Source organism: Oncorhynchus clarkii, chromosome 12 (genome assembly GCF_045791955.1).
Source record: "Oncorhynchus clarkii lewisi isolate Uvic-CL-2024 chromosome 12, UVic_Ocla_1.0, whole genome shotgun sequence".
NCBI lineage: Eukaryota > Metazoa > Chordata > Actinopteri > Salmoniformes > Salmonidae > Oncorhynchus > Oncorhynchus clarkii.
The window spans coordinates 11,926,806-11,950,097 of NC_092158.1; the positions used below are offsets into that span (position 1 = coordinate 11,926,806).

Genomic DNA, 23,292 nt, shown 5'->3' on the forward strand with positions numbered 1-23,292 from the left:
TCCGTCCCAGTCTCAGGTCTTTTGCAGACTCCATCAGGTTTTCTTCCAGAATGGTCCTGTATTTGGCTCCATCCATCTTCCCATCAATTTTAACCATCTTCCCTGTCCCTGCTGAAGAAAAGCAGGCCCAAACCATGATGCTGCCACCACCATGTTTGACAGTGGGGATGGTGTGTTCAGCTGTGTTGCTTTTACGCCAAACATAACGTTTTGCATTGTTGCCAAAAAGTTCAATTTTGGTTTCATCTGACCAGAGCACCTTCTTCCACATGTTTGGTGTGTCTCCCAGGTGGCTTGTGGCAAACTTTAAACGACACTTTTTATGGATATCTTTAAGAAATGGCTTTCTTCTTGCCACTCTTCCATAAAGGCCAGATTTGTGCAATATACGACTGATTTTTGTCCTGTGGACAGAGTCTCCCACCTCAGCTGTAGATCTCTGCAGTTCATCCAGAGTGATCATGGGCCTCTTGGCTGCATCTCTGATCAGTCTTCTCCTTGTATGAGCTGAAAGTTTAGAGGGACGGCCAGGTCTTGGTAGATTTGCAGTGTTACTCCTTCCATTTCAATATTATCGCTTGCACAGTGCTCCTTGGGATGTTTAAAGCTTGGGAAATCTTTTTGTATCCAAATCCGGCTTTAAACTTCTTCACAACAGTATCTCGGACCTGCCTGGTGTGTTCCTTGTTCTTCATGATGCTCTCTGCGCTTTTAACGGACCTCTGAGACTATCACAGTGCAGGTGTATTTATACGGAGACTTGATTACACACAGGTGGATTGTATTTATCATCATTAGTCATTTAGGTCAACATTGGATCATTCAGAGATCCTCACTGAACTTCTGGAGAGAGTTTGCTGCACTGAAAGTAAAGGGGCTGAATAATTTTGCACGGCCAATTTTTCAGTTTTTGATTTGTTAAAAAAGTTTGAAATATCCAATAAATGTCGTTCCACTTCATGATTGTGTCCCACTTGTTGTTGATTCTTCACAAAAAAATACAGTTTTATATCTTTATGTTTGAAGCCTGAAATGTCGCAAAAGTTCAAGGGGGCCGAATACTTTCGCAAGGCACTGTAGGTCCATTATCAGCAACCACTCAATCACTCCTGTGTTCCAATGGCACGTTGTGTTAGCTAATCCATGTTTATTATTTTAAAAGGCTAATTGATCAATAGAAAACCCTTTTGCAATTTTGTTAGACAGCTGAAAACTGTTGTTCTGATTAAAGAAGCAATAAAACTGGCCTTTAGACTAGTTGAGTATCTGGAAAACCAGCATTTGTGGGTTCGATTACAGGCTCAAAATGGCCAGAAACAAAGACCTTTCTTCTGAAACTCCTCAGTCTATTCTTGTTCGGAGAAATGAAGGCTATTCCATGCGAGAAATTGCCAAGAAACTGAAGATCTCGTACAACACTGTGTACTACTCCAAATCAAATCAAATTTTATTTGTCACATACACATGGTTAGCAGATGTTAATGCGAGTGTAGCGAAATGCTTGTGCTTCTAGTTCCGACAATGCAGTAATAACCAACAAGTAATCTAACTAACAATTCCAAAACTACTGTCTTGTACACAGTGTGAGGGGATAAAGAATATGTACATAAGGATATATGAATGAGTGATGGTACAGAGCAGCATAGGCAGATACAGTAGATGGTATCGAGTACAGTATATACATATGAGATGAGTATGTAAACAAAGTGGCATAGTTAAAGTGGCTAGTGATACATGTATTACATAAGGATACAGTCGATGATATAGAGTACAGTATATACGTATGCATATGAGATGAATAATGTAGGGTAAGTAACATTATATAAGGTAGCATTGTTTAAAGTGGCTAGTGATATATTTACATAATTTCCCATCAATTCCCATTATTAAAGTGGCTGGAGTTGAGTCAGTGTCAGTGTGTTGGCAGCAGCCACTCAATGTTAGTGGTGGCTGTTTAACAGTCTGATAGCCTTGAGATAGAAGCTGTTTTTCAGTCTCTCGGTCCCAGCTTTGATGCACCTGTACTGACCTCGCCTTCTGGATGATAGCGGGGTGAACAGGCAGTGGCTCGGGTGGTTGATGTCCTTGATGATCTTTATGGCCTTCCTGTGACATCGGGTGGTGTAGGTGTCCTGGAGGGCAGGTAGTTTGCCCCCGGTGATGCGTTGTGCAGACCTCACTACCCTCTGGAGAGCCTTACGGTTGAGGGCGGAGCAGTTGCCGTACCAGGCGGTGATACAGCCCGCCAGGATGCTCTCGATTGTGCATCTGTAGAAGTTTGTGAGTGCTTTTGGTGACAAGCCGAATTTCTTCAGCCTCCTGAGGTTGAAGAGGCGCTGCTGCGCCTTCTTCACAATGCTGTCTGTGTGAGTGGACCAATTCAGTTTGTCTGTCATGTGTATGCCGAGGAACTTAAAACTTGCTACCCTCTCCACTACTGTTCCATCGATGTGGATAGGGGGGTGTTCCCTCTGCTGTTTCCTGAAGTCCACAATAATCTCCTTAGTTTTGTTGACGTTGAGTGTGAGGTTATTTTCCTGACACCACACTCCGAGGGCCCTCACCTCCTCCCTGTAGGCCGTCTCGTCGTTGTTGGTAATCAAGCCTACCACTGTTGTGTCGTCCGCAAACTTGATGATTGAGTTGGAGGCGTGCGTGGCCACGCAGTCGTGGGTGAACAGGGAGTACAGGAGAGGGCTCAGAACGCACCCTTGTGGGGCCCCAGTGTTGAGGATCAGCGGGGAGGAGATGTTGTTGCCTACCCTCACCACCTGGGGGCGGCCCGTCAGGAAGTCCAGTACCCAGTTGCACAGGGCGGGGTCGAGACCCAGGGTCTCGAGCTTGATGACGAGCTTGGCGGGTACTATGGTGTTGAATGCCGAGCTGTAGTCAATGAACAGCATTCTCACATAGGTATTCCTCTTGTCCAGATGGGTTAGGGCAGTGTGCAGTGTGGTTGAGATTGCATCGTCTGTGGACCTATTTGGGCGGTAAGCAAATTGGAGTGGGTCTAGGGTGTCAGGTAGGGTGGAGGTGATATGGTCCTTGACTAGTCTCTCAAAGCACTTCATGATGACGGAAGTGAGTGCTACGGGGCGGTAGTCGTTTAGCTCAGTTACCTTAGCTTTCTTGGGAACAGGAACAATGGTGGCCCTCTTGAAGCATGTGGGAACAGCAGACTGGTATAGGGATTGATTGAATATGTCCGTAAACACACCGGCCAGCTGGTCTGCGCATGCTCTGAGGGCGCGGCTGGGGATGCCGTCTGGGCCTGCAGCCTTGCGAGGGTTAACACGTTTAAATGTCTTACTCACCTCGGCTGCAGTGAAGGAGAGACCGCAAGTTTTCGTTGCAGGCCGTGTCAGTGGCACTGTATTGTCCTCAAAGCGGGCAAAAAAGTTATTTAGTCTGCCTGGGAGCAGGACATCCTGGTCCGTGACTGGGCTGGATTTCTTCCTGTAGTCCGTGATTGACTGTAGACCCTGCCACATGCCTCTTGTGTCTGAGCCGTTGAATTGAGATTCTACTTTGTCTCTGTACTGACGCTTAGCTTGTTTGATAGCCTTGCGGAGGGAATAGCTGCACTGTTTGTATTCGGTCATGTTACCAGACACCTTGCCCTGATTAAAAGCAGTGGTTCGCGCTTTCAGTTTCACACGAATGCTGCCATCAATCCACGGTTTCTGGTTAGGGAATGTTTTAATCGTTGCTATGGGAACGACATATTCAACGCACGTTCTAATGAACTCGCACACCGAATCAGCGTATTCGTCAATGTTGTTGTCTGACGCAATACGAAACATGTCCCAGTCCACGTGATGGAAGCAGTCTTGGAGTGTGGAGTCAGCTTGGTCGGACCAGCGTTGGACAGACCTCAGCGTGGGAGCCTCTTGTTTTAGTTTCTGTCTGTAGGCAGGGATCAACAAAATGGAGTCGTGGTCAGCTTTTCCGAAAGGGGGGCGGGGCAGGGCCTTATATGCGTCGCGGAAGTTAGAGTAACAATGATCCAAGGTCTTTCCACCCCTGGTTGCGCAATCGATATGCTGATAAAATTTGGGGAGTCTTGTTTTCAGATTAGCCTTGTTAAAATCCCCAGCTACAATGAATGCAGCCTCCGGATAAATGGTTTCCAGTTTGCAAAGAGTCAAATAAAGTTCATTCAGAGCCAACGATGTGTCTGCTTGGGGGGGGGATATATACGGCTGTGATTATAATCGAAGAGAATTCTCTTGGTAGATAATGCGGTCTACATTTGATTGTGAGGAATTCTAAATCAGGTGAACAGAAGGATTTGAGTTCCTGTATGTTTCTTTCATCACACCATGTCACGTTAGTCATAAGGCATACGCCCCCGCCCCTCTTTTTACCAGAAATATGTTTTTTCCTGTCTGCGCGATGCGTGGAGAAACCTGTTGGCTGCACCGCTTCGGATAGCGTCTCTCCAGTAAGCCACGTTTCCGTGAAGCAAAGAACGTTACAGTCTCTGATGTCCCTCTGGAATGCTACCCTTGCTCGGATTTCATCAACCTTGTTGTCAAGAGACTGGACATTGGCAAGAAGAATGCTAGGGAATGGTGCACGGTGTGCCCGTCTCCGGAGTCTGACCAGAAGACCGCCTCGTTTCCCTCTTTTTCGGAGTCGTTTTTTTGGGTCGCTGCATGGGATCCACTCCGTTGTCCTGTTTGTAAGGCAGAGCACAGGATCCGCGTCGCGAAAAGCGTATTCTTGGTCGTACTGATGGTGAGTTGACGCTGATCTTATATTCAGTAGTTCTTCTCGACTGTATGTGATGAAACCTAAGATGACCTGGGGTACTAATGTAAGAAATAACACGTAAAAAAACAAAAAACTGCATAGTTTCCTAGGAACGCGAAGCGAGGCGGCCATCTCTGTCGGCGCCGGAAGTAGTCCCTTCCCTTCACAGAACAGCGCAAACTGGCACTAACCAGAATAGAAAGTGGATTGGGAGGCCCCGGTGCACAACTGAGCAAGAGGACAAGTACATTAGACTGTCTAGTTTGAGAAACAGATGCCTCACAAGTCCTCAACTGGCAGCTTCAGTAAAGAGTACCTGCAAAACACCAGTCTCAAAGTCAACAGTGAAGAGGCCAATCTGGGATGCTGACCTTTCGGCAGAGTTGCAAAGACAAAGCAATATCTCAGACTAGCCAATAAAAATAAAATATTAAGATGGGCAAAAGAACACAGACACTGGACAGAGGAAGATTGGAAAAAAGCATGGGGTGAAATCTCTTCAGATTACCTCAACAAATTGACAACTAGAATGCCAATGGTCTGCAAGGCTGTAATTGCTGCAAATGGAGGATTCTTTGACGAAAACTACGTTTGAAGGACAATTATTATTTCAATTAAAAATCATTATTTATAACGTTGTCAACGTCTTGACTATATTTCCTATTCATTTTGCAACTAATTTCATGTATGTTTTCATGGAAAACAAGGACATTTCTAAGTGACACCAAACCTTTGAACGGTAGTATGCATATTGTACAGAACAGTATCCTTGTAAAGAACAGTATCTCCTCATGTGGAGGCTGTCACACCTGAAAGACAAGGGCAACAGAGGAGAGGAGGGAAAAATTGAAAAAAAATATATATTTATTTTGTCTGTTTTTTGTTTGATAAGTGTTTTTCTGGAGAAGAGCTGAGAATATGTTGTTAATAAAAAGGGTGGCATAGTAAAAGAGGTGAAAAGGCAGCAGATTTGGGTTTTTCACTTGTAACAATACAGCCACAGTGACTGAGGTAGTCAAATGCATATTATAATACATTGTTATATACAGTTGAAGTCAGAAGTCTACATACTTCTTAGCCAAATACATTTAAACTCAGTTTTTCACAATTCCTGACATTTAATCCCAGTAAAAATTCCCTGTCTGAGGTCAGTTAAGATCATCACTTTACTTTAAGAATGTGAAATGTCAGAATAATAGTATCGAGAATGATTCATTTAATCTTTTATTTCTTTCATCACATTCCCAGTGGGTCAGAAGTTTACTGTGACACAGTGAATTATAAATGAAATAATCTAATTACTTGTGTTATGCACAACATAGATGTCCTAACAGACTTGCCAAAACTATAGTTTGTTAACAAGACATTTCTGAAGTGGTTGAAAAACGAGTTTTAATGACTCCAACCTAAGTGTATTTAAACTTCCGACTTCAACTGTATGTGATTGATCCAACTAAACTAGGCTCAGCAGACAGGAAATCCACTCCTTCTATCATTCTCTGTAGCGCTAACATTGACATTAGCCTTGAGCATGCAGTAAAATCATTGGTATAGATAGGTGCTTCTCCTTTATGACATTGACTGTTCATTTATAATCAATGCTTTGCCCATGGATTGGAGTTATAGACAGACTTAACATGCTCTTAGAATTCCCACAATAAGGTTATAATATTTGTTTGGGAAAACTACAGTGTAGCGTGATGATGAAAGGAGGCTTGGTGGTTGATTGCAAAGCGCCTGAGATGCCGATATGAAGACAGTGTAAAATGATAATAACATGCGTTCCTCCTTTCCTCACAAGCGCCACACGTTCCTCTTACCAACTGACGCACAGTCAAATCTAATCTGCGAGCTATTCACACATTCATGTCACTGCCCATCTGGGAAGGAATAGAGGGATGAAGACGGAAGTGTTCACTAACGTAGTGGAAAGCCCTTTCATCCTCTGCTGCCTCTGAATATATGGACCTAAAAAGTGATTTTTCTTTTAAGTGTCAATTAATATCAAAAAATCCTTGACAGAAAATGTGCAAATCTGACATTTGGAAATTCCAGGAGGAAATTCCCCTGAGAGCAAAATCATGAATGTACTACATTACCTTCCCCACCCACCACCGTATCCCTAAACCGCCAAAATCACAAATGTACTACATAACCTTCCCCACCCACCACCGTATCCCTAAACCGCCAAAATCACAAATGTACTACATTACCTTCCCCACAACTACATCCCTAAACAGTGAAGACACGGACAATAGTGTCTTCAGGCTACTCTCTTAGTCATCATAAAACACGGTGGATTGTGTGTGTGTGTGTGTGTGTGTGTGTCCACCTACGCAAAGAGTATTTCTGTTTCCACTTCCCCGTGGTCATGCAACAGCGGTAAATAATCCTGAAAGAATTGATGAGAGGAAGAGTGCTCGTGTGGTCGTTTTGGTTAGCTGTCCCGTGACAGTGAGCGAGCATGGCCAGGAAGTGTGTGGTCCTAGCCGGGGTCCATCTGGTAAAATGGGCTGTGTGCTGGGTCAGTGACTCACTGGTCTGGCCCTTCACAGTCTCATTCTTTCATACAGTTAAGTCTCCTAACCACAGAGAGCAGAGGAGAATCCTGTGCATGCGTGAATCCTCCTTCCTTTCAACAGCTTGGAACCATTAGTGTTACCATCACTGACTGACTAACTGAGTGCTTCACAGCTGGAGAGTACCCGCGAGACGTGATAATGTCTTTATTCAGAGCCAACCGCAGACTGACAGCCAGTCTAGTGGTCTAACATGGAGGTATCATGAAGAATAGAGCGACAGCATTTCAAAGGCTGGACGACATTCTGATGCTACAGTGCAGAGATCTCAATGCTTAGGCTACTGCATATATAAATGGAAAGATGAATATTTCACAAACTATGACTAATGTCTGTCTAATGACCAACTCGATTACATAATCAGGGTGGAGTAAGTGTTTGAGTGAGTGTGTTTGTGTGCTTAGAGCTACCGAGGCAATCTGGAATATGTTGTTGTGTATCAAGTCATCAGGGCATTTAATTAACCTCTTAAATTGTAGGGTCCCCTTGATATAAATGTTTAATTCAATGTCGTCTAAAATGAAAACGGTAGCACCCACCCATGAATACAGGGTGTCTCCTGAAAGAAACCAGCCAGAGTGAAAACCTCCTTCCATCAGCAAGGGCATTGAAGATGAAACATGGCTGGGTCTTTTTAGCATGACAATGATCCCAAACACACCGCCCGGGCAACGAAGGAGTGGCTTCATAAGAAGCATTTCAAGGTCCTGGAGTGGCCTAGCCAGTCTCCAGATCTCAACCCCATAGAAAATCTTTGGAGGGAGTTGAAAGTCCGTGTTGCCCAGCAACAGCCCCAAAACATCACTGCTCTAGAGGAGATCTGCATGGAGGAATGGGCCAAAATACCAGCAACAGTGTGTGAAAACCTTGTGAAGACTTACAGAAAACGTTTGACCTCTGTCATTGCCAACAAAGGGTATATAACAAAGTATTGAGATAAACTTTTGTTATTGACCAAATACTTATTTTCCACCATAATTTGCAAATAAATTAATTAAAAATCCTACAATGTGATTTTCTGGATTTTTTTTCTAATTTTGTCTGTCATAGTTGAAGTGTACCTATGATAAAAATTACAGGCCTCTCTCATCTTTTTAATAAATAAATATATATAAAAAATAGAAGAGACAGGAACGCTTATTGGGGAGGTGTTGCTGTATATATTCAGAGCCATAACCCTGTAATGCTTAGAGAATATGTTATGTAAAGTGTTATTGAAGTGTTGTGGTTGCAGGTTCACCTTGCACATCTAAAGCCTTTTCTTTTGGGGTGTTGCTATAGGCCACCAAATCTGGTAGGTTGATTAATAACCTGAACCAGATTACAGGCACTGGTTACAGTGAGAAGCTTCTTCTTGATGATAACCAATCAATATTCAGGTCCCCAAGAAAGTAAACCTCTCAGTCTATGTGATGTACACAGTCGAGCATTTTACACAGTATTTAGATACTGAGTGTTAACACTGTGTTTACAAACACTACAGGAGATAATCCACATGTATTGATCATATTTTTCCTAATATTGTAGAATATAAGCTGTGCCTATGACAATACAAATATTCGCTGGTCCAGACACTGCACTTGATGAATTTATGCTTCCTCCAATTATTGATGAACATGCACCTGTTAGAACTATTAATGCTCAATGGATTGATGAGGAATTAAAAAACTATGGTTGAAAAAGATGGACAAAAGGAGTGGCTAATAAGTCTGGCTGCCCATCGGACTGGCTGATTTACTGCAAATTCAGAAATTATGTGACAAAAAGAAGAAATTATTATGAAGCCAAGATCAATGACAAAGAAAAATGGGGGGAAAAACTTGAGTACTTTAAATGTAATTATGGGCAGAAAAACTAATTCAACTCCATCTTTCATTGAATCAGATGGCGTATCAATCACAAAACCATTTGATGTTGAGAAATATTTTAATGATAACTTAATTGGCAAAGTGAGCAAATTTAGGCAGGAAATGCCAAAAAACGAACGGTGAGCCATTGTACTAAATGCATAAAAAAGCTAATAACAAAAGAAAAGCTTTGTATGTTTGAATTTTGTGAAGTTAATGCAGGAGAGGTGGAAAATGTATCGTTATCGATCAATAACGACAAACCTCCTGGCATTGACAACTTAGATGGAAAGTTACTGAGGATGGTAGCTGACTCTACAGCCACTCCTATCTGTCATACCTATAATCTGAGCCTAGAGGAAAGGTCTTTATCCTCAGGCCTGGAGGGAAGCCAAAGTCATTCCGCTTCCCAAGAGTGGTAAAGCAGCCTTTACGGGTTCTAACAGGAGACCTATCAGCTTGCTGCAAACTGCTGGAAGAATTGTGTTTGATAAAAATACAATGCCATTACTCTGTAAACAAATTAACAACAGACTTTCAACATGCTTATAGAGAAGGACACTCAACATGTACTGTACTGACACAAATGACTGATGATTGGTTGAAAGAAATTGATAATAAGAAGATTGTGGGAGCTGTACTGTTACATTTCAGTGCAGCCTTTGACATTATCGACCATAACCTGTTGTTGAGAAAATGTATGTGTTATGGCTTTTCAACCTCTGCCATATCGTGGATTCAGAGCTATCTAATAGAATTCAGAGGGTTTTCTTTAATGGAAGCTTCTCTAATATCAAACATGTCAAGTGTGGTGTACCGCAGGGCAGCTCTCTAGGCCCTCTACTCTTTCCTATTTTTACCCATGACCTGCCACTGGCATTAAACAAAGCACATGAGTCAATGTATGATGCTGATGATTCAACCATATATGCATCAGCAACCTCATATAATGAAGTCACTGAAATGAAGAGCATTGCATTTGGTACAAATCATTCCCTAAGTTCAAGACCTCAGCTGAGGCATGCAATGAATGGTGCTGGCTGTTGAACAAGTTGAGTAGACCAAAGTTACTTGGTGTAACCTCAGATTGTAAACTTTCATGGTCAAAACAGAGATTAAACGGTTGTAAAGAGGAGTTGAAGTATGTCTGCAATAACGAGATGCTCTGCTTTTTTGACAACACACTCCACAAAGCAAGTCCTGCGGGCTCTAGGGTAGCCTAGGGGCAGGGGTAGCCTAGGGGTAGCCTAGGGGCCTAGTGGTTAGAGTGTTGGACTAGCAACCGGAAGGTTGCAAGTTCAAAACTCCCGAGCTGGCAAGTCTGTCGTTCTGCCCCTGAACAGGCTGTTCCTAGGCCGTCATTGAAAATAAGTAGTTGTTCTTAACTGACTTGCCTAGTTAAATAAAGGTAAAATAAAATAATAATACATTAAAAAAATCTTATCTTGATTATTGTCCAGTCATATGTTCAAGTGCAGCAAAGAAAGACCTAGTTAAGCTACACCTGGCCCAGAACCATGGCACATCTTGCTCTTCGTTGTAATCAGAGGGCTAATACTAATACTTGGCTGAGAGTTGAGGAAAGACTGACTGAGTCAGTTCTTGTTTTTTATAAGAAACAATGTGTTGGAAATTCATTCTTTTTTGCGTAGTCAACTTACACACACACTTACTCCACCCACCACACATGCCACCAGGGGTCTTTTCACAGTCCCCAGGTCCAGAACAAATTCAAGGAAATGTACAGTATTATACAGAGCCATTAGTGCACGGAACTCCCTTCCATTTTATATAGGGTGGGTGAACAGCAAACCTGGGTTCAAAAATGAATAAAGCAACAACGCATAGATGCACACACGCTACATGTTAATATTTGTTTAATCATTTCAAATGTAAAGACTTTTGTCCGTAATGTCTTTTTTGTTATGTGTTTAGACCCCAGTAAGACTAGCTGGATCCCCCGTGGCGCCGGCTAATGGGGATTCTAATCAATGCCCGCAAAAATCTGTCCCTTTAATTGTGCATCTAGCGAGTGAGCAATGTGCCACCTAATGTGCTGATCTAGCAATGGTTCTGTACTGCTGCTGCTCAATTCATGGCAAAGTTATCAAATAACCAATAACAGATAAAAAATGATTACAGTGCATTCGGAAAGTATTCAGACCTCTTCCCTTTTTCCACATCTAAAATTGATTAAATTAAATGTTTTCCGCATTAACCTACACACAATTCCCATAATGACAGAGAGAAAATAGGTTTTAGAAATGTTTATTACAAATAAAAAACAGAAATACTTTAATATTCAGACCCTTTGCTATGAGATTAGAAATTGAGCTCAGGCGCATCCTGTTTCCATTGATCATCCTTGAGATGTTTTTACAACTTGATTGGAGTCCACCTGTGGTAAATTCAATTGATTGCACATGATTTGGAAAGACACACATCTGTCTGTATAAGGTCCCACAGTTGACAGTGCATGTCAGAGCAAAAACCAAGCCATGAGGTTGAAGGAATTGCCCGTAGAGCTCCGAGAGAGGATTGTGCTGAGATACAGATCTGGGGAAGGGTTCCAAAAAATGTCTGCAGCATTGAAGGTTGTCAAGAACATAGTGGCCTCCATCACTCTTAAATGGAACAAGTTAGGAACCACCAAGACTCTTACTTAAGCTGGGCTCCCGGCCAAACTGAGCAATCGGGGAAGAAGGGCCAGGGAGGTTACCAAGAATCCAATGATCACTCTGACAGAGCTCCAGAGTTCTCTGTGGAGGTGGGAGAAGGTGGGAGAACCTTCTAGAAGGACAAACATCTCTGCAGCACTCCACCAATTAGGCCTTTATGGTAGAGTGACCAGACAGAATCCACTACTCAGTAAAAAGAACATGACAGCCAGCTTGGAGTATGCCAAAAACCACCTAGAGAACTCGAAGACCATGAGAAACAAGATTACCTGGTCTGATGAAACCAAGATTGAACTCTTTGGCCTGAATTCCAAGCGTCCCGTCTGGAGGAAACCTGGCACCATCCCTGCTGTGAAGCATGGTGGTGGCAGCATCATGCTGTGGGGATGTTTTTCAGCGGCAGGGACTGGGAGACTAGTCAAGATTGAGGGAAAGGTCAACTGCGCAAAGCACAGAGAGATCCTTGATGAAAAACTGCTCCAGAGTGTGCAGGACCTCAGACTGGGGCGAAGTTTCACCTTCCAACAGGATAACAACCCTAAGCACACAGCCAAGACAACGCAGGAGTGGCTTCGGGACAAGTCTCTGAATGTCCTTTAGCCTGGACTTGAACCAGATCGAACATCTCTGGAAACCTGAAAATAGCTTTGCAGCGACGCTCCCCATCCAACCTGACAGAGCTTGAGAGGATCTGCAGAGAAGAATGGGAGAAACTCGCCAAATACAGGTGTGCTAAGCTTGTAGCGTTACACCCAAGAAGACTCGAGGCTGTAATCGCTGCCAAAAGGTGCTTTAACAAAGTACTGAGTAAAGGGTCTGAATACTTATGTAAATGTGATATTTCCATACATTTGCTAAAATTTGAAAAACCTGTTTTTGCTTTGTCATTATGGGGTATTGTGTGTAGATTGATGATGGGAAAAAACAATGTAATCAATTGTAGTATAAGGCTATAACGTAACAAAATGTGGAAAAAGTCAAGGGGTTTGAATACTTTCCGAATGCGCTGTATTTCCTCCAGATATAATTCTGCTAGGTAAGCCTACTTTGCAGTTAACATTTCATTGAGAAGGATTTGGGGAAAAGTTTTCTGTCAACCCACAAGACGGTTATCACATCAACAGGCTGGCTAGACACGGAGTGATAGACAAACGCGTTCACCAGACAGACAGACAGATGGGCAATTTTGCTGGAAATTAATTGGCAGATAGTGTTAGATTTGTTTTTTTTTAAGCCAATAGAGGATAACCAGGGTTGGGATAATGTTGTGTTGATTAAATAGTAGCTGGGAGTTTGCAGTGTCAGATACTTGTGAGATTTGTTTATGACAGTTTGTGGTGGAACACCTAAATTGCATGTACTTTCAGAATTGTTTGGCGAGCTACTCATCGGTAGGCTGGTAGCTACTGGTAGCTGGCGATCGACCCGTTGGGAGACTCCTGTTCTAACCTAACACCAGGCCTGGCTGTACCCTGACCTGCTAAACCTCTTCAGTCTACAGTCGGCCAGTAGGCTATGGTTTGAGCAAAGAGCATATTAAGTTAAAATGCTTTGGCCATACCAGTGTCTGTGCTGACAGTCAACACTAGTTCTACAGAGTGCCTACTAAACCTCACCTGATGATGCGCTGGGCAGCGTACTGGTGTAAGCAGCGGAACTGGGCTGACATATTGGCCAGGGCTGCCAGGCAGTTGGTGTGCAGGTACTTATCCTGGAAGAGAGGAAATAAGGAGACGTACAATGACCTTCCTGGAAGTCCATTGAGATGCGTACTAAGTATAGTTTAAACTTTTAATGTCACGTGCACAAGTACAGTGAAATGCCTTTCTTGCCAACTCTAAACCCAACAATCAATATAGTACTAAAAACAACATAAGGTTGAACAAAAACACATGAGAAATGAAAATCTAAAGTAGGCCTAAACAAAGTGTACGTGGTCATGCAGGTGTGTGTGTCCAGGGTTTTTACTGCATATAAAAGTATTGGGGCGGGCCGGCCTAAGTGTTTTTCAGGCCGTCTATGTCCAAACAGTAAAAACTGAAATGACTAAAACCAGATAAAAAGTATGTAGAAAATATCGTTTATATATATTTTTATAATCTCAGAACTAACAATCACCAAAATAAAAGGAGAATCTATATTGAACAAAAATTTTAAAAAATCAAGGATTTTACTGAGTTACAGATTATATATGGAAATCTGTTATTGAAATAAAATCATTAGGCCCTAATCTATGGATTTCACATGACTGGGAATACAGATATGGATCTGTTGGTCACTGGTGTGACCACCATTTGCCTCATGCAGCGTGACACATCTCCTTCACATAGTTGATCAGGCTGTTGATTGTGGCCTGTGGAATGTTGTCCCACTCCTCTTCAATGGCTGTGGAATGCTGTCCCACTTCTCTTCAATGGCTGTGGAATGTTGTCCCACTCCTCTTCAATGGCTGTGGAATGTTGTCCCACTCCTCTTCAATGGCTGTGGAATGTTGTCCCACTCCGCTTCAATGGCTGTGGAATGTTGTCCCACTCCTCTTCAATGGCTGTGGAATGTTATCCCACTCCTCTTCAATGGCTGTGGAATGTTATCCCACTACTCTTCAATGGCTGTGGAATGTTATCCCACTACTCTTCAATGGCTGTGGAATGTTATCCCACTCCTCTTCAATGGCTGTGGAATGTTGTCCCACTCCTCTTCAATGGCTGTGGAATGTTGTCCCACTACCCTTCAATGGCTGTGCGAAGTTGCTGGATATTATCAGGAACTGGAACACATTGTCGCAAACATCAATCCAGAGCATCCCAAACATGCTCAATGGGGGACATGTCTGGTCAGTATGCAGGCCATGGAAGAACTGGAACATTTTCAGCTTCCAGGAAGTGTGTACAGATCCTTGGGGCAGTGCATTATCATGCTGAAACATGATGTGATGGCAGAGGATCAATGTAATGACAATGGGCCTCAGGATCTTGTCACGATATCTCTGTTCATTCAAATTTCCATCAATAAAATGCAATTATGTTCGTTGTTCGTAGCTTATGCCTGCCCATCCCATAACCCCACCGACACCATGGGGCACTCTGTTCACAATGTTGACATCAGCAAACCACTTGACCACACGACCCCGTACACTTGGTCTGCGGTTCTGAGGCCGATTGGACGTACTGCTTAATTCTCTAAAAACAACGTTGGAGACGGTTTATGGTAGAGAAATCATCATTCAATTCTCTGGCAAACAACTCTGATGGACATTCCTGCAGTCAGCATGCTAATTGCACGCTCCCTCAACACAATCTGTGGCATTGTCTTATGTGACAAAACTGCACATTTTAGAGTGACCTTTTATTGTCCCCAGCACAAGGTGCACCTGTGTAATGGATTATCTTGGCAAAGGAGAAATGCTCACTAAAAAGGATATAAACAAATTTGTGCACAACATTTGAGAGATAAGCCTTTTCTGAATATGGACCAAAACTTTACATGTTGCGTTTTTATTTGATTTTGTATATTTTATTGCGTACAAATCTCTCTCTTAGCCTGATGGCAAAAATGTGTAGAATTGCAGGAAATTAGCCAACAGGACCACACCCATGGGCATGCCGCAGCCACGGTCACCACCTAAACCCCATTTTGATCCAGAAAAAAACCCTGTGTGTCCATGCGCTGCATATGCATGTACATCCATGTGTGTTTAACTCACCCTGGTCCGTGTCATGTTGTATTGGATGGTGCGTATGACCACCAGGATGAGTAGACTACCCAGAGAGATCTCTGTTAACTGACGTTCTGAATACCACGTTATGTTCTTCAATACCTGAGAGAGAGGGAGACAACATAACAAATGGCTATTTAAATGGTAGCTACTACAGTAGGTAACAACCCATTAGTGGATAGTAGATACCACTGTTCCTGCCTAATCTCGTAGACAGTAGATACCACTGTTCCTTCCTAATCTCATAGATAGTAGATACCACTGTTCCTGCCTAATCTCGTAGACAGTAGCTACCACTGTTCCTGCCTAATCTCGTAGACAGTAGCTACCACTGTTCCTGCCTAATCTCGTAGATAGTAGCTACCACTGTTCCTGCCTAATCTCGTAGATAGTAGCTACCACTGTTCCTGCCTAATCTCGTAGACAGTAGCTACCACTGTTCCTGCCTAATCTCGTAGATAGTAGCTACCACTGTTCCTGCCTAATCTCGTAGATAGTAGCTACCACTGTTCCTTCCTAATCTCGTAGACAGTAGCTACCACTGTTCCTGCATAATCTCGTAGACAGTAGATACCACTGTTCCTGCCTAATCTCGTAGATAGTAGATACCACTGTTCCTGCCTAATCTCGTAGATAGTAGATACCACTGTTCCTGCCTAATCTCGTAGATAGTAGATACCACTGTTCCTTCCTAATCTCGTAGATAGTAGATACCACTGTTCCTTCCTAATCTCGTAGACAGTAGATACCACTGTTCCTTCCTAATCTCGTAGATACCACTGTTCCTTCCTAATCTCGTAGATAGTAGATACCACTGTTCCTTCCTAATCTCGTAGGACAGTAGATACCACTGTTCCTTCCTAATCTCGTAGGACAGTAGATACCACTGTTCCTTCCTAATCTCATAGATAGTAGATACCACTGTTCCTTCCTAAGCTTGTAGATAGTAGATACCACTGTTCCTTCCTAATCTCGTAGCACAGTAGATACCACTGTTCCTTCCTAATCTCGTAGATAGTAGATACCACTGTTCCTACTTAATCTCGTAGATAGTAGATACCACTATTCCTTCCTAATCTCGTAGGACAGTAGATACCACTGTTCCTTCCTAATCTCGTAGATAGTAGATACCACTGTTCCTACTTAATCTCGTAGATAGTAGATACCACTATTCCTTCCTAATCTCGTAGATAGTAGATACCACTGTTCCTACTTAATCTCGTAGATAGTAGATACCACTATTCCTTCCTAATCTCGTAGGACAGTAGATACCACTGTTCCTTCCTAATCTCGTAGGACAGTAGATACCACTGTTCCTTCCTAATCTCGTAGATAGTAGATACCACTGTTCCTTCCTAATCTCGTAGGACAGTAGATACCACTGTTCCTTCCTAATCTCGTAGATAGTAGCTACCACTGTTCCTGCCTAATCTCGTAGATAGTAGCTACCACTGTTCCTGCCTAATCTCGTAGATAGTAGCTACCACTGTTCCTTCCTAATCTCGTAGATAGTAGCTACCACTGTTCCTGCCTAATCTCGTAGATAGTAGCTACCACTGTTCCTTCCTAATCTCGTAGACAGTAGCTACCACTGTTCCTGCCTAATCTCGTAGATAGTAGATACCACTGTTCCTGCCTAATCTCGTAGATAGTAGATACCACTGTTCCTGCCTAATCTCGTAGATAGTAGATACCACTGTTCCTGCCTAATCTCGTAGATACCACTGTTCCTTCCTAATCTCGTAGATAGTAGATACCACTGTTCCTTCCTAATCTCGTAGACAGTAGATACCACTGTTCCTTCCTAATCTCGTAGATAGTAGATACCACTGTTCCTTCCTAATCTCGTAGATAGTAGATACCACTGTTCCTTCCTAATCTCGTAGGACAGTAGATACCACTGTTCCTTCCTAATCTCGTAGATAGTAGATACCACTGTTCCTTCCTAATCTCGTAGCACAGTAGATACCACTGTTCCTTCCTAATCTCGTAGATAGTAGATACCACTGTTCCTACTTAATCTCGTAGATAGTAGATACCACTATTCCTTCCTAATCTCGTAGGACAGTAGATACCACTGTTCCTTCCTAATCTCGTAGATAGTAGATACCACTGTTCCTACTTAATCTCGTAGATAGTAGATACCACTATTCCTTCCTAATCTCGTAGGACAGTAGATACCACTGTTCCTTCCTAATCTCGTAGGACAGTAGATACCACTGTTCCTTCCTAATCTCGTAGATAGTAGATACCACTGTTCCTTCCAAATCTCGTAGATAGTAGATACCACTGTTCCTTCCTAATCTCGTAGGACAGTAGATACCACTGTTCCTTCCTAATCTCATAGATAGTAGATACCACTGTTCCTTCCTAATCTCGTAGATAGTAGATACCACTGTTCCTTCCTAATCTCGTAGCACAGTAGATACCACTGTTCCTTCCTAATCTCGTAGATAGTAGATACCACTGTTCCTACTTAATCTCGTAGATAGTAGATACCACTATTCCTTCCTAATCTCGTAGGACAGTAGATACCACTGTTCCTTCCTAATCTCGTAGATAGTAGATACCACTATTCCTTCCTAATCTCGTAGATAGTAGATACCACTGTTCCTACTTAATCTCGTAGATAGTAGATACCACTATTCCTTCCTAATCTCGTAGGACAGTAGATACCACTGTTCCTTCCTAATCTCGTAGACAGTAGATACCACTGTTCCTTCCTAATCTCGTAGGACAGTAGATACCACTGTTCCTTCCTAATCTCGTAGATACCACTGTTCCTTCCTAATCTCGTAGGACAGTAGATACCACTGTTCCTTCCTAATCTCGTAGATAGTAGATACCACTGTTCCTACTTAATCTCGTAGATAGTAGATACCACTATTCCTTCCTAACCTCGTAGACACCACTGTTTCCTGAAATATTTAACATCGACCAACATCCAAATCCTATAACCCCCCAGATAACCTTTATCTATCAGGCAATGAGATTACTGCCAATGAGATTAAGACAGGAAGTATCAGGAGTTTCAAATGTATCAATGTATCCATCAATGTACATTCAGAGACTAGTCCCAAAGCCACTCCTGCATTGTCTTGGCTGTGTGCTTGGGGTCGTTGTCCTGTTGGAAGGTGAACCTTCGCCCTAGTCTGAGGTCCTGAGTGCTCTGGAGCCGGTTTTCATCAAGGATCTGTCTGTACTTCGCTCCATTCATCTTTCCCTCGATCCTGACTAGTCTCCCAGTCACTCCCACTGAAAAACATCCCCACAGCATGATGCTGCCACCACCATGCTTCACCGTAGGGATGGTGCCAGATTTCCTCCAGACGTGACGCTTGGCATTCAGGCCAAATAGTTAAATATTGGTTTCATCAGAACAGAGAATCTTGATCTTGGTCTGAGTCCTTCAGGTGCCTTTTGGCAAAAACCAAGTGGGCTGTCATGTGCCTTTTACTGAGGTGGCTTCCGTCTGGCCACTACCATAAACACCTGATTGGTGGAGGGCTGCAGAGATGGTTGTCCTTCTGGAAGGTTCTTCCATCTCCACACAGGAACTTTGGAGCTCTGTCAAAGTGACAATTTATGTTCTTGGTCATCCCGATTGCTCAGTTTGGCCAGGCGGCCAGCTCTAGGAAGAGTCTTGGTGGCTCCAAACTTCTTCCATTTAAGAATGATGGAGGCCTGCTCTGCCTACTAATGATAATGACTTTACTTATTATAAAAATTACTTGTGTCATGCACAAAGTAGATGTCCTAAACGACTTGCCAAAACTCTAGTTTGTTAACAAGACATTTGTGGAGTGGTTGAAAAACAAGTTTTAATGGCTCCAACCTAAGTGTATGTAAACTTCTGACTTCAAATGTGTATGGATGATTGAGGTTATTGATTATAAACCTAATTAACTTGGGGTTTCTTATCTCCTCATTCTGCTGCAGCCTCAGCCGCATTGTTCTGAACACCAATATGCTGGTTAACTTTGCATTTATACACACAGCAACCATGGTCTAGGAAAAGGCGGCAATTCAACAGCGCACTGATGTTTCAGAACCGCGGACAGCGACTGCTATCAAACACGGGAGAAACCGCGTTTGTTTTAAATAATATTATTTTTATTTAGTTGGGGTTTCAGTAGCACATGTTACAATTTCAGTAGCACATGTCTTAGTGATGGACTGTTCCATCCCCACGGCCTCCACAATGGATTAGTCCACTCAGACAGGCACGAATCAGACAGGTATCTTGTACAGCCTGAAATATTTATATATTTTTTACTACTGCATGACTAAAGAAATCTCTGTCGGCCACAGCCTAATCGACAAAACAATCGACCAGTTGACTAAATGTCCTGGGCAGGAATAAAGAAATATATTTCCTGAAGATGACAATAGCTAGATACATTTTGATAGCGTCTGTAAATAAAGAGAGGAGGAAAGAGGTGGAAGGAATTCAGATTACACTGGTGTACAGTAGCCTTCTGCCCTCAGGGAATACAGATTAAACTGGTGTACAGTAGCCTTCTGCCCTCAGGGAATACAGATTAAACTGGTGTACAGTAGCCTTCTGACCTCATTGAATACAGATTAAAAGTGTGTACAGTAGCCTTCTGACCTCATTGAATACAGATTAAACTGGTGTACAGTAGCCTTCTGACCTCAGGGAATACAGATTAAACTGGTGTACAGTAGCCTTCTGCCCTCGGGGAATACAGATTAAACGGGTGTACAGTAGCCTTCTGACCTCAGGGAATACAGATTAAACTGGTGTACAGTAGCCTTCTGCCCTCAGGGAATACAGATTAAACTGGTGTACAGTAGCCTTCTGCCCTCAGGGAATACAGATTAAACTGGTGTACAGTAGCCTTCTGCCCTCAGGGAATACAATCATCACACACTGGGATCAAAACAATGACTCCCTCAATGGTCAGTAGACCTAGTATTTCAGAGGCTCATTGCTCTCTCAGGGATGTGACAGAGAACATCTGGAAAATAAGGATATTAGTTTCAGGGGAAAGTTATTGAGATATTCTTGTAGAAAAGTAGAAATTCCTCATTAACCTGTTAGAGCTCTAGGGGCGCTATTTCATTTTTGGATAAAAAACTTTCCCGTTTTAAGCGCGATATTTTGTCACGAAAAGATGCTCGACTATGCATATTCTTGACAGTTTTGGAAAGAAAACACTCTGAAGTTTCAGAATCTGCAAAGATTTTGTCTGTAAGTGCCCCAGAACTCATTCTACAGGCGAAACCAAGATGATGCATCACCCAGGAATTAGCAGAATTTCTGAAGCTCTGTTTTCCATTCTCTCCTTATATGGCTGTGATTGCGCAACGAATGAGCCTACACTTTCTGTCGTTCGCCCAAGGTCTTAGCAGCATTGTGACGTATTTGTAGGCATATCATTGGAAGATTGACCATAAGAGACTACATTTTCCAAGTGTCCGCCTGGTGTCCTGCGTCGAATTCGGTGCGCAATTGCCAGCTGCTTCTACTTTACCATTTGATTCAGGGGAGAAAGCATGTGTCCAAGAACGATGTATCAATGAAGAGATATGTGAAAAACACCTTGATGATTGATTCTAAACAACGTTTGCCATGTTTTCAGTCGATATTATGGAGTTAATTTGGAAAAAAGTTCGCGTTTTGAGGACTGAATTTTCGGATTTTTTTTGGTAGCCAAATGTGATGTATAAAACGGAGCTATTTCTAATACACAAGGAATCTTTTTGGAAAAACTGAGCATCTGCTATCTAACTGAGAGTATCCTCATTGAAAACATCAGAAGTTCTTCAAAGGTAAATGATTTTATTTGAAGGCTTTTATGTTTTTGTTAATGTTGCGTGCTGGATGCTAACGCTAATGCTAACGCTAAATGCTAACGCGAAATGCTAACGCAAGCTAGCTACTTTTACACAAATGATTGTTTTCCTATGGTTGAGAAGCATATTTTGAAAATCTGAGATGACAGTGTTGTTTACAAAAGGCTAAGCTTGAGAGATGGCATATTTATTTCATTTCATTTGCGATTTTCATAAATAGTTAACGTTGTGTTATGCTAATGAGCTTGCTGATAGATTTACACAATCCTGGATACAGGGGTTTTTTCATAGCTAAACGTGACGCAGAAAACGGAGCGATTTGTCCTAAACAAATAATCTTTCAGGAAAAACTGAACATTTGCTATCTGAGAGTCTCCTCATTGAAAACATCTGAAGTTCTTCAAAGGTAAATGATTTTATTTGAATGCTTTTCTGTTTTTTTGTGTAAATGTTGCCAGCTGAATGCTAATGCTAAATGCTACGTTAGCCATCAATACTGTTACACAAATGCTTGTTTTGCAATGGTTGAGAAGCATATTTTGAAAATCTGAGATGACAGTGTTGTTAACAAAAGGCTAAGCTTGAGAGCTAGCATATTTATTTCATTTCATTTGCGATTTTCATGAATAGTTAACGTTGCGTTATGGTAATGAGCTTGAGTCTGTATTCACGATCCCGGATCCGGGATGGGGAGATCAGAAAGGTTAATCAGGAAAAATGGCATCTCTGTCCATCTCTGGATGGCTAGGGGGAGAGTAGAGAGAGAGGAGGCTGAGGCAGGGCTGGCTGTGTGTGTTCCCTGGCCCAGAACAGGCTCTGGTAAGCAAGTCAGTCAACAGCATTACAGAGTCATCTCACTCTCTGGATGGCTAGAGGGGAGAGTAGAGAGAGAGGAGGCTGAGGCAGGGCTGGCTGTGTGTGTTCCCTGGCTCAGAACAGCCTCTGGTCAGCCAGTCAGTCACTACACAGCCTCATCACTCTCTGGATGGCTAGAGGGGAGAGTAGAGAGAGAGGAGGCTGAGGCAGGGCTGGCTGTGTGTGTTCCCTGGCCCAGAACAGCCTCTGGTAAGTAAGTCAGCCAACAGCATTACAGAGTCATCTCACTCTCTGGATGGCTAGAGGGGAGAGTAGAGAGAGAGGAGGCTGAGGCAGGGCTGGCTGTGTGTGTTCCCTGGCCCAGAACAGCCTCTGGTCAGCCAGTCAGTCACTACACAGCCTCATCACTCTCTGGATGGCTTGAGAGGAGAGTAGAGAGTGGCTGTCTAATCTCAGGCTGAACAAACAGCCCCATGACACCATTAACACTAAAGCACCGCCACATAGATTGTTCAATGTTGAAAAACTTCTGTCCGAACATTGAGAGATGTCTGACTTTGGTTGCCATTTAACCTAGTGGAAATTACATGACAACAGCAAAGAGACCAATGTGAAATGGATTTTCATCTAAAACATATTGAGACTTAGAGATCTGCTGGCAGCCACAGCTTCATGATATCCTGCTGGGGGGGGGGGGGGGGGGGGGGGGGGGGTCGCGAGAGAGACCCAAATGGCATCCTATCCCCATAAGGTTCTGGTTGAAGGTAGTACACTACATAGAGAATAGGGTGCCATTTGGGACATAAGGAGAGAGACACATTCATATGCAGCCCAGGCAATGGACTGAAACTCCATAGGCTAGAGAGGGAGGGAGAGAGGGAGAGAGAGGGAGAGAGGGAAAGAGAGGGAGAGAGAGAGAGAGGGAAAGAGGGAAAGAGAGAGAGGGAAAGAGAGAGAGGGAAAGAGAGAGAGGGAAATAGAGGGAGAGAGAGGGAAAGAGAGGGAGAGAGAGGGAAAGAGAGGGAGAGAGAGGGAGGGAAAGAGAGGGAGAGAGGGGGAGAGAGAGGGAGAGAGGGGGGGAG

At 43.0% G+C, this 23,292-nt stretch overlaps 1 protein-coding gene across 1 annotated transcript in view; it reads right to left on the minus strand.

The window, feature by feature from the left end:
• The window catches only part of LOC139422710 (dymeclin), a 216,526-nt gene that overhangs the window by 97,405 nt on the left and 95,829 nt on the right, over positions 1-23,292 (minus strand). Inside the window, exons 12-13 of the mRNA XM_071173985.1 lie at positions 15,563-15,676; positions 13,476-13,570 (exon numbers count right to left, since the gene is read on the minus strand). Of these exons, the coding sequence (XP_071030086.1) occupies positions 13,476-13,570; positions 15,563-15,676 (209 nt within the window). The remainder of the gene's footprint in view (positions 1-13,475; positions 13,571-15,562; positions 15,677-23,292) is intronic.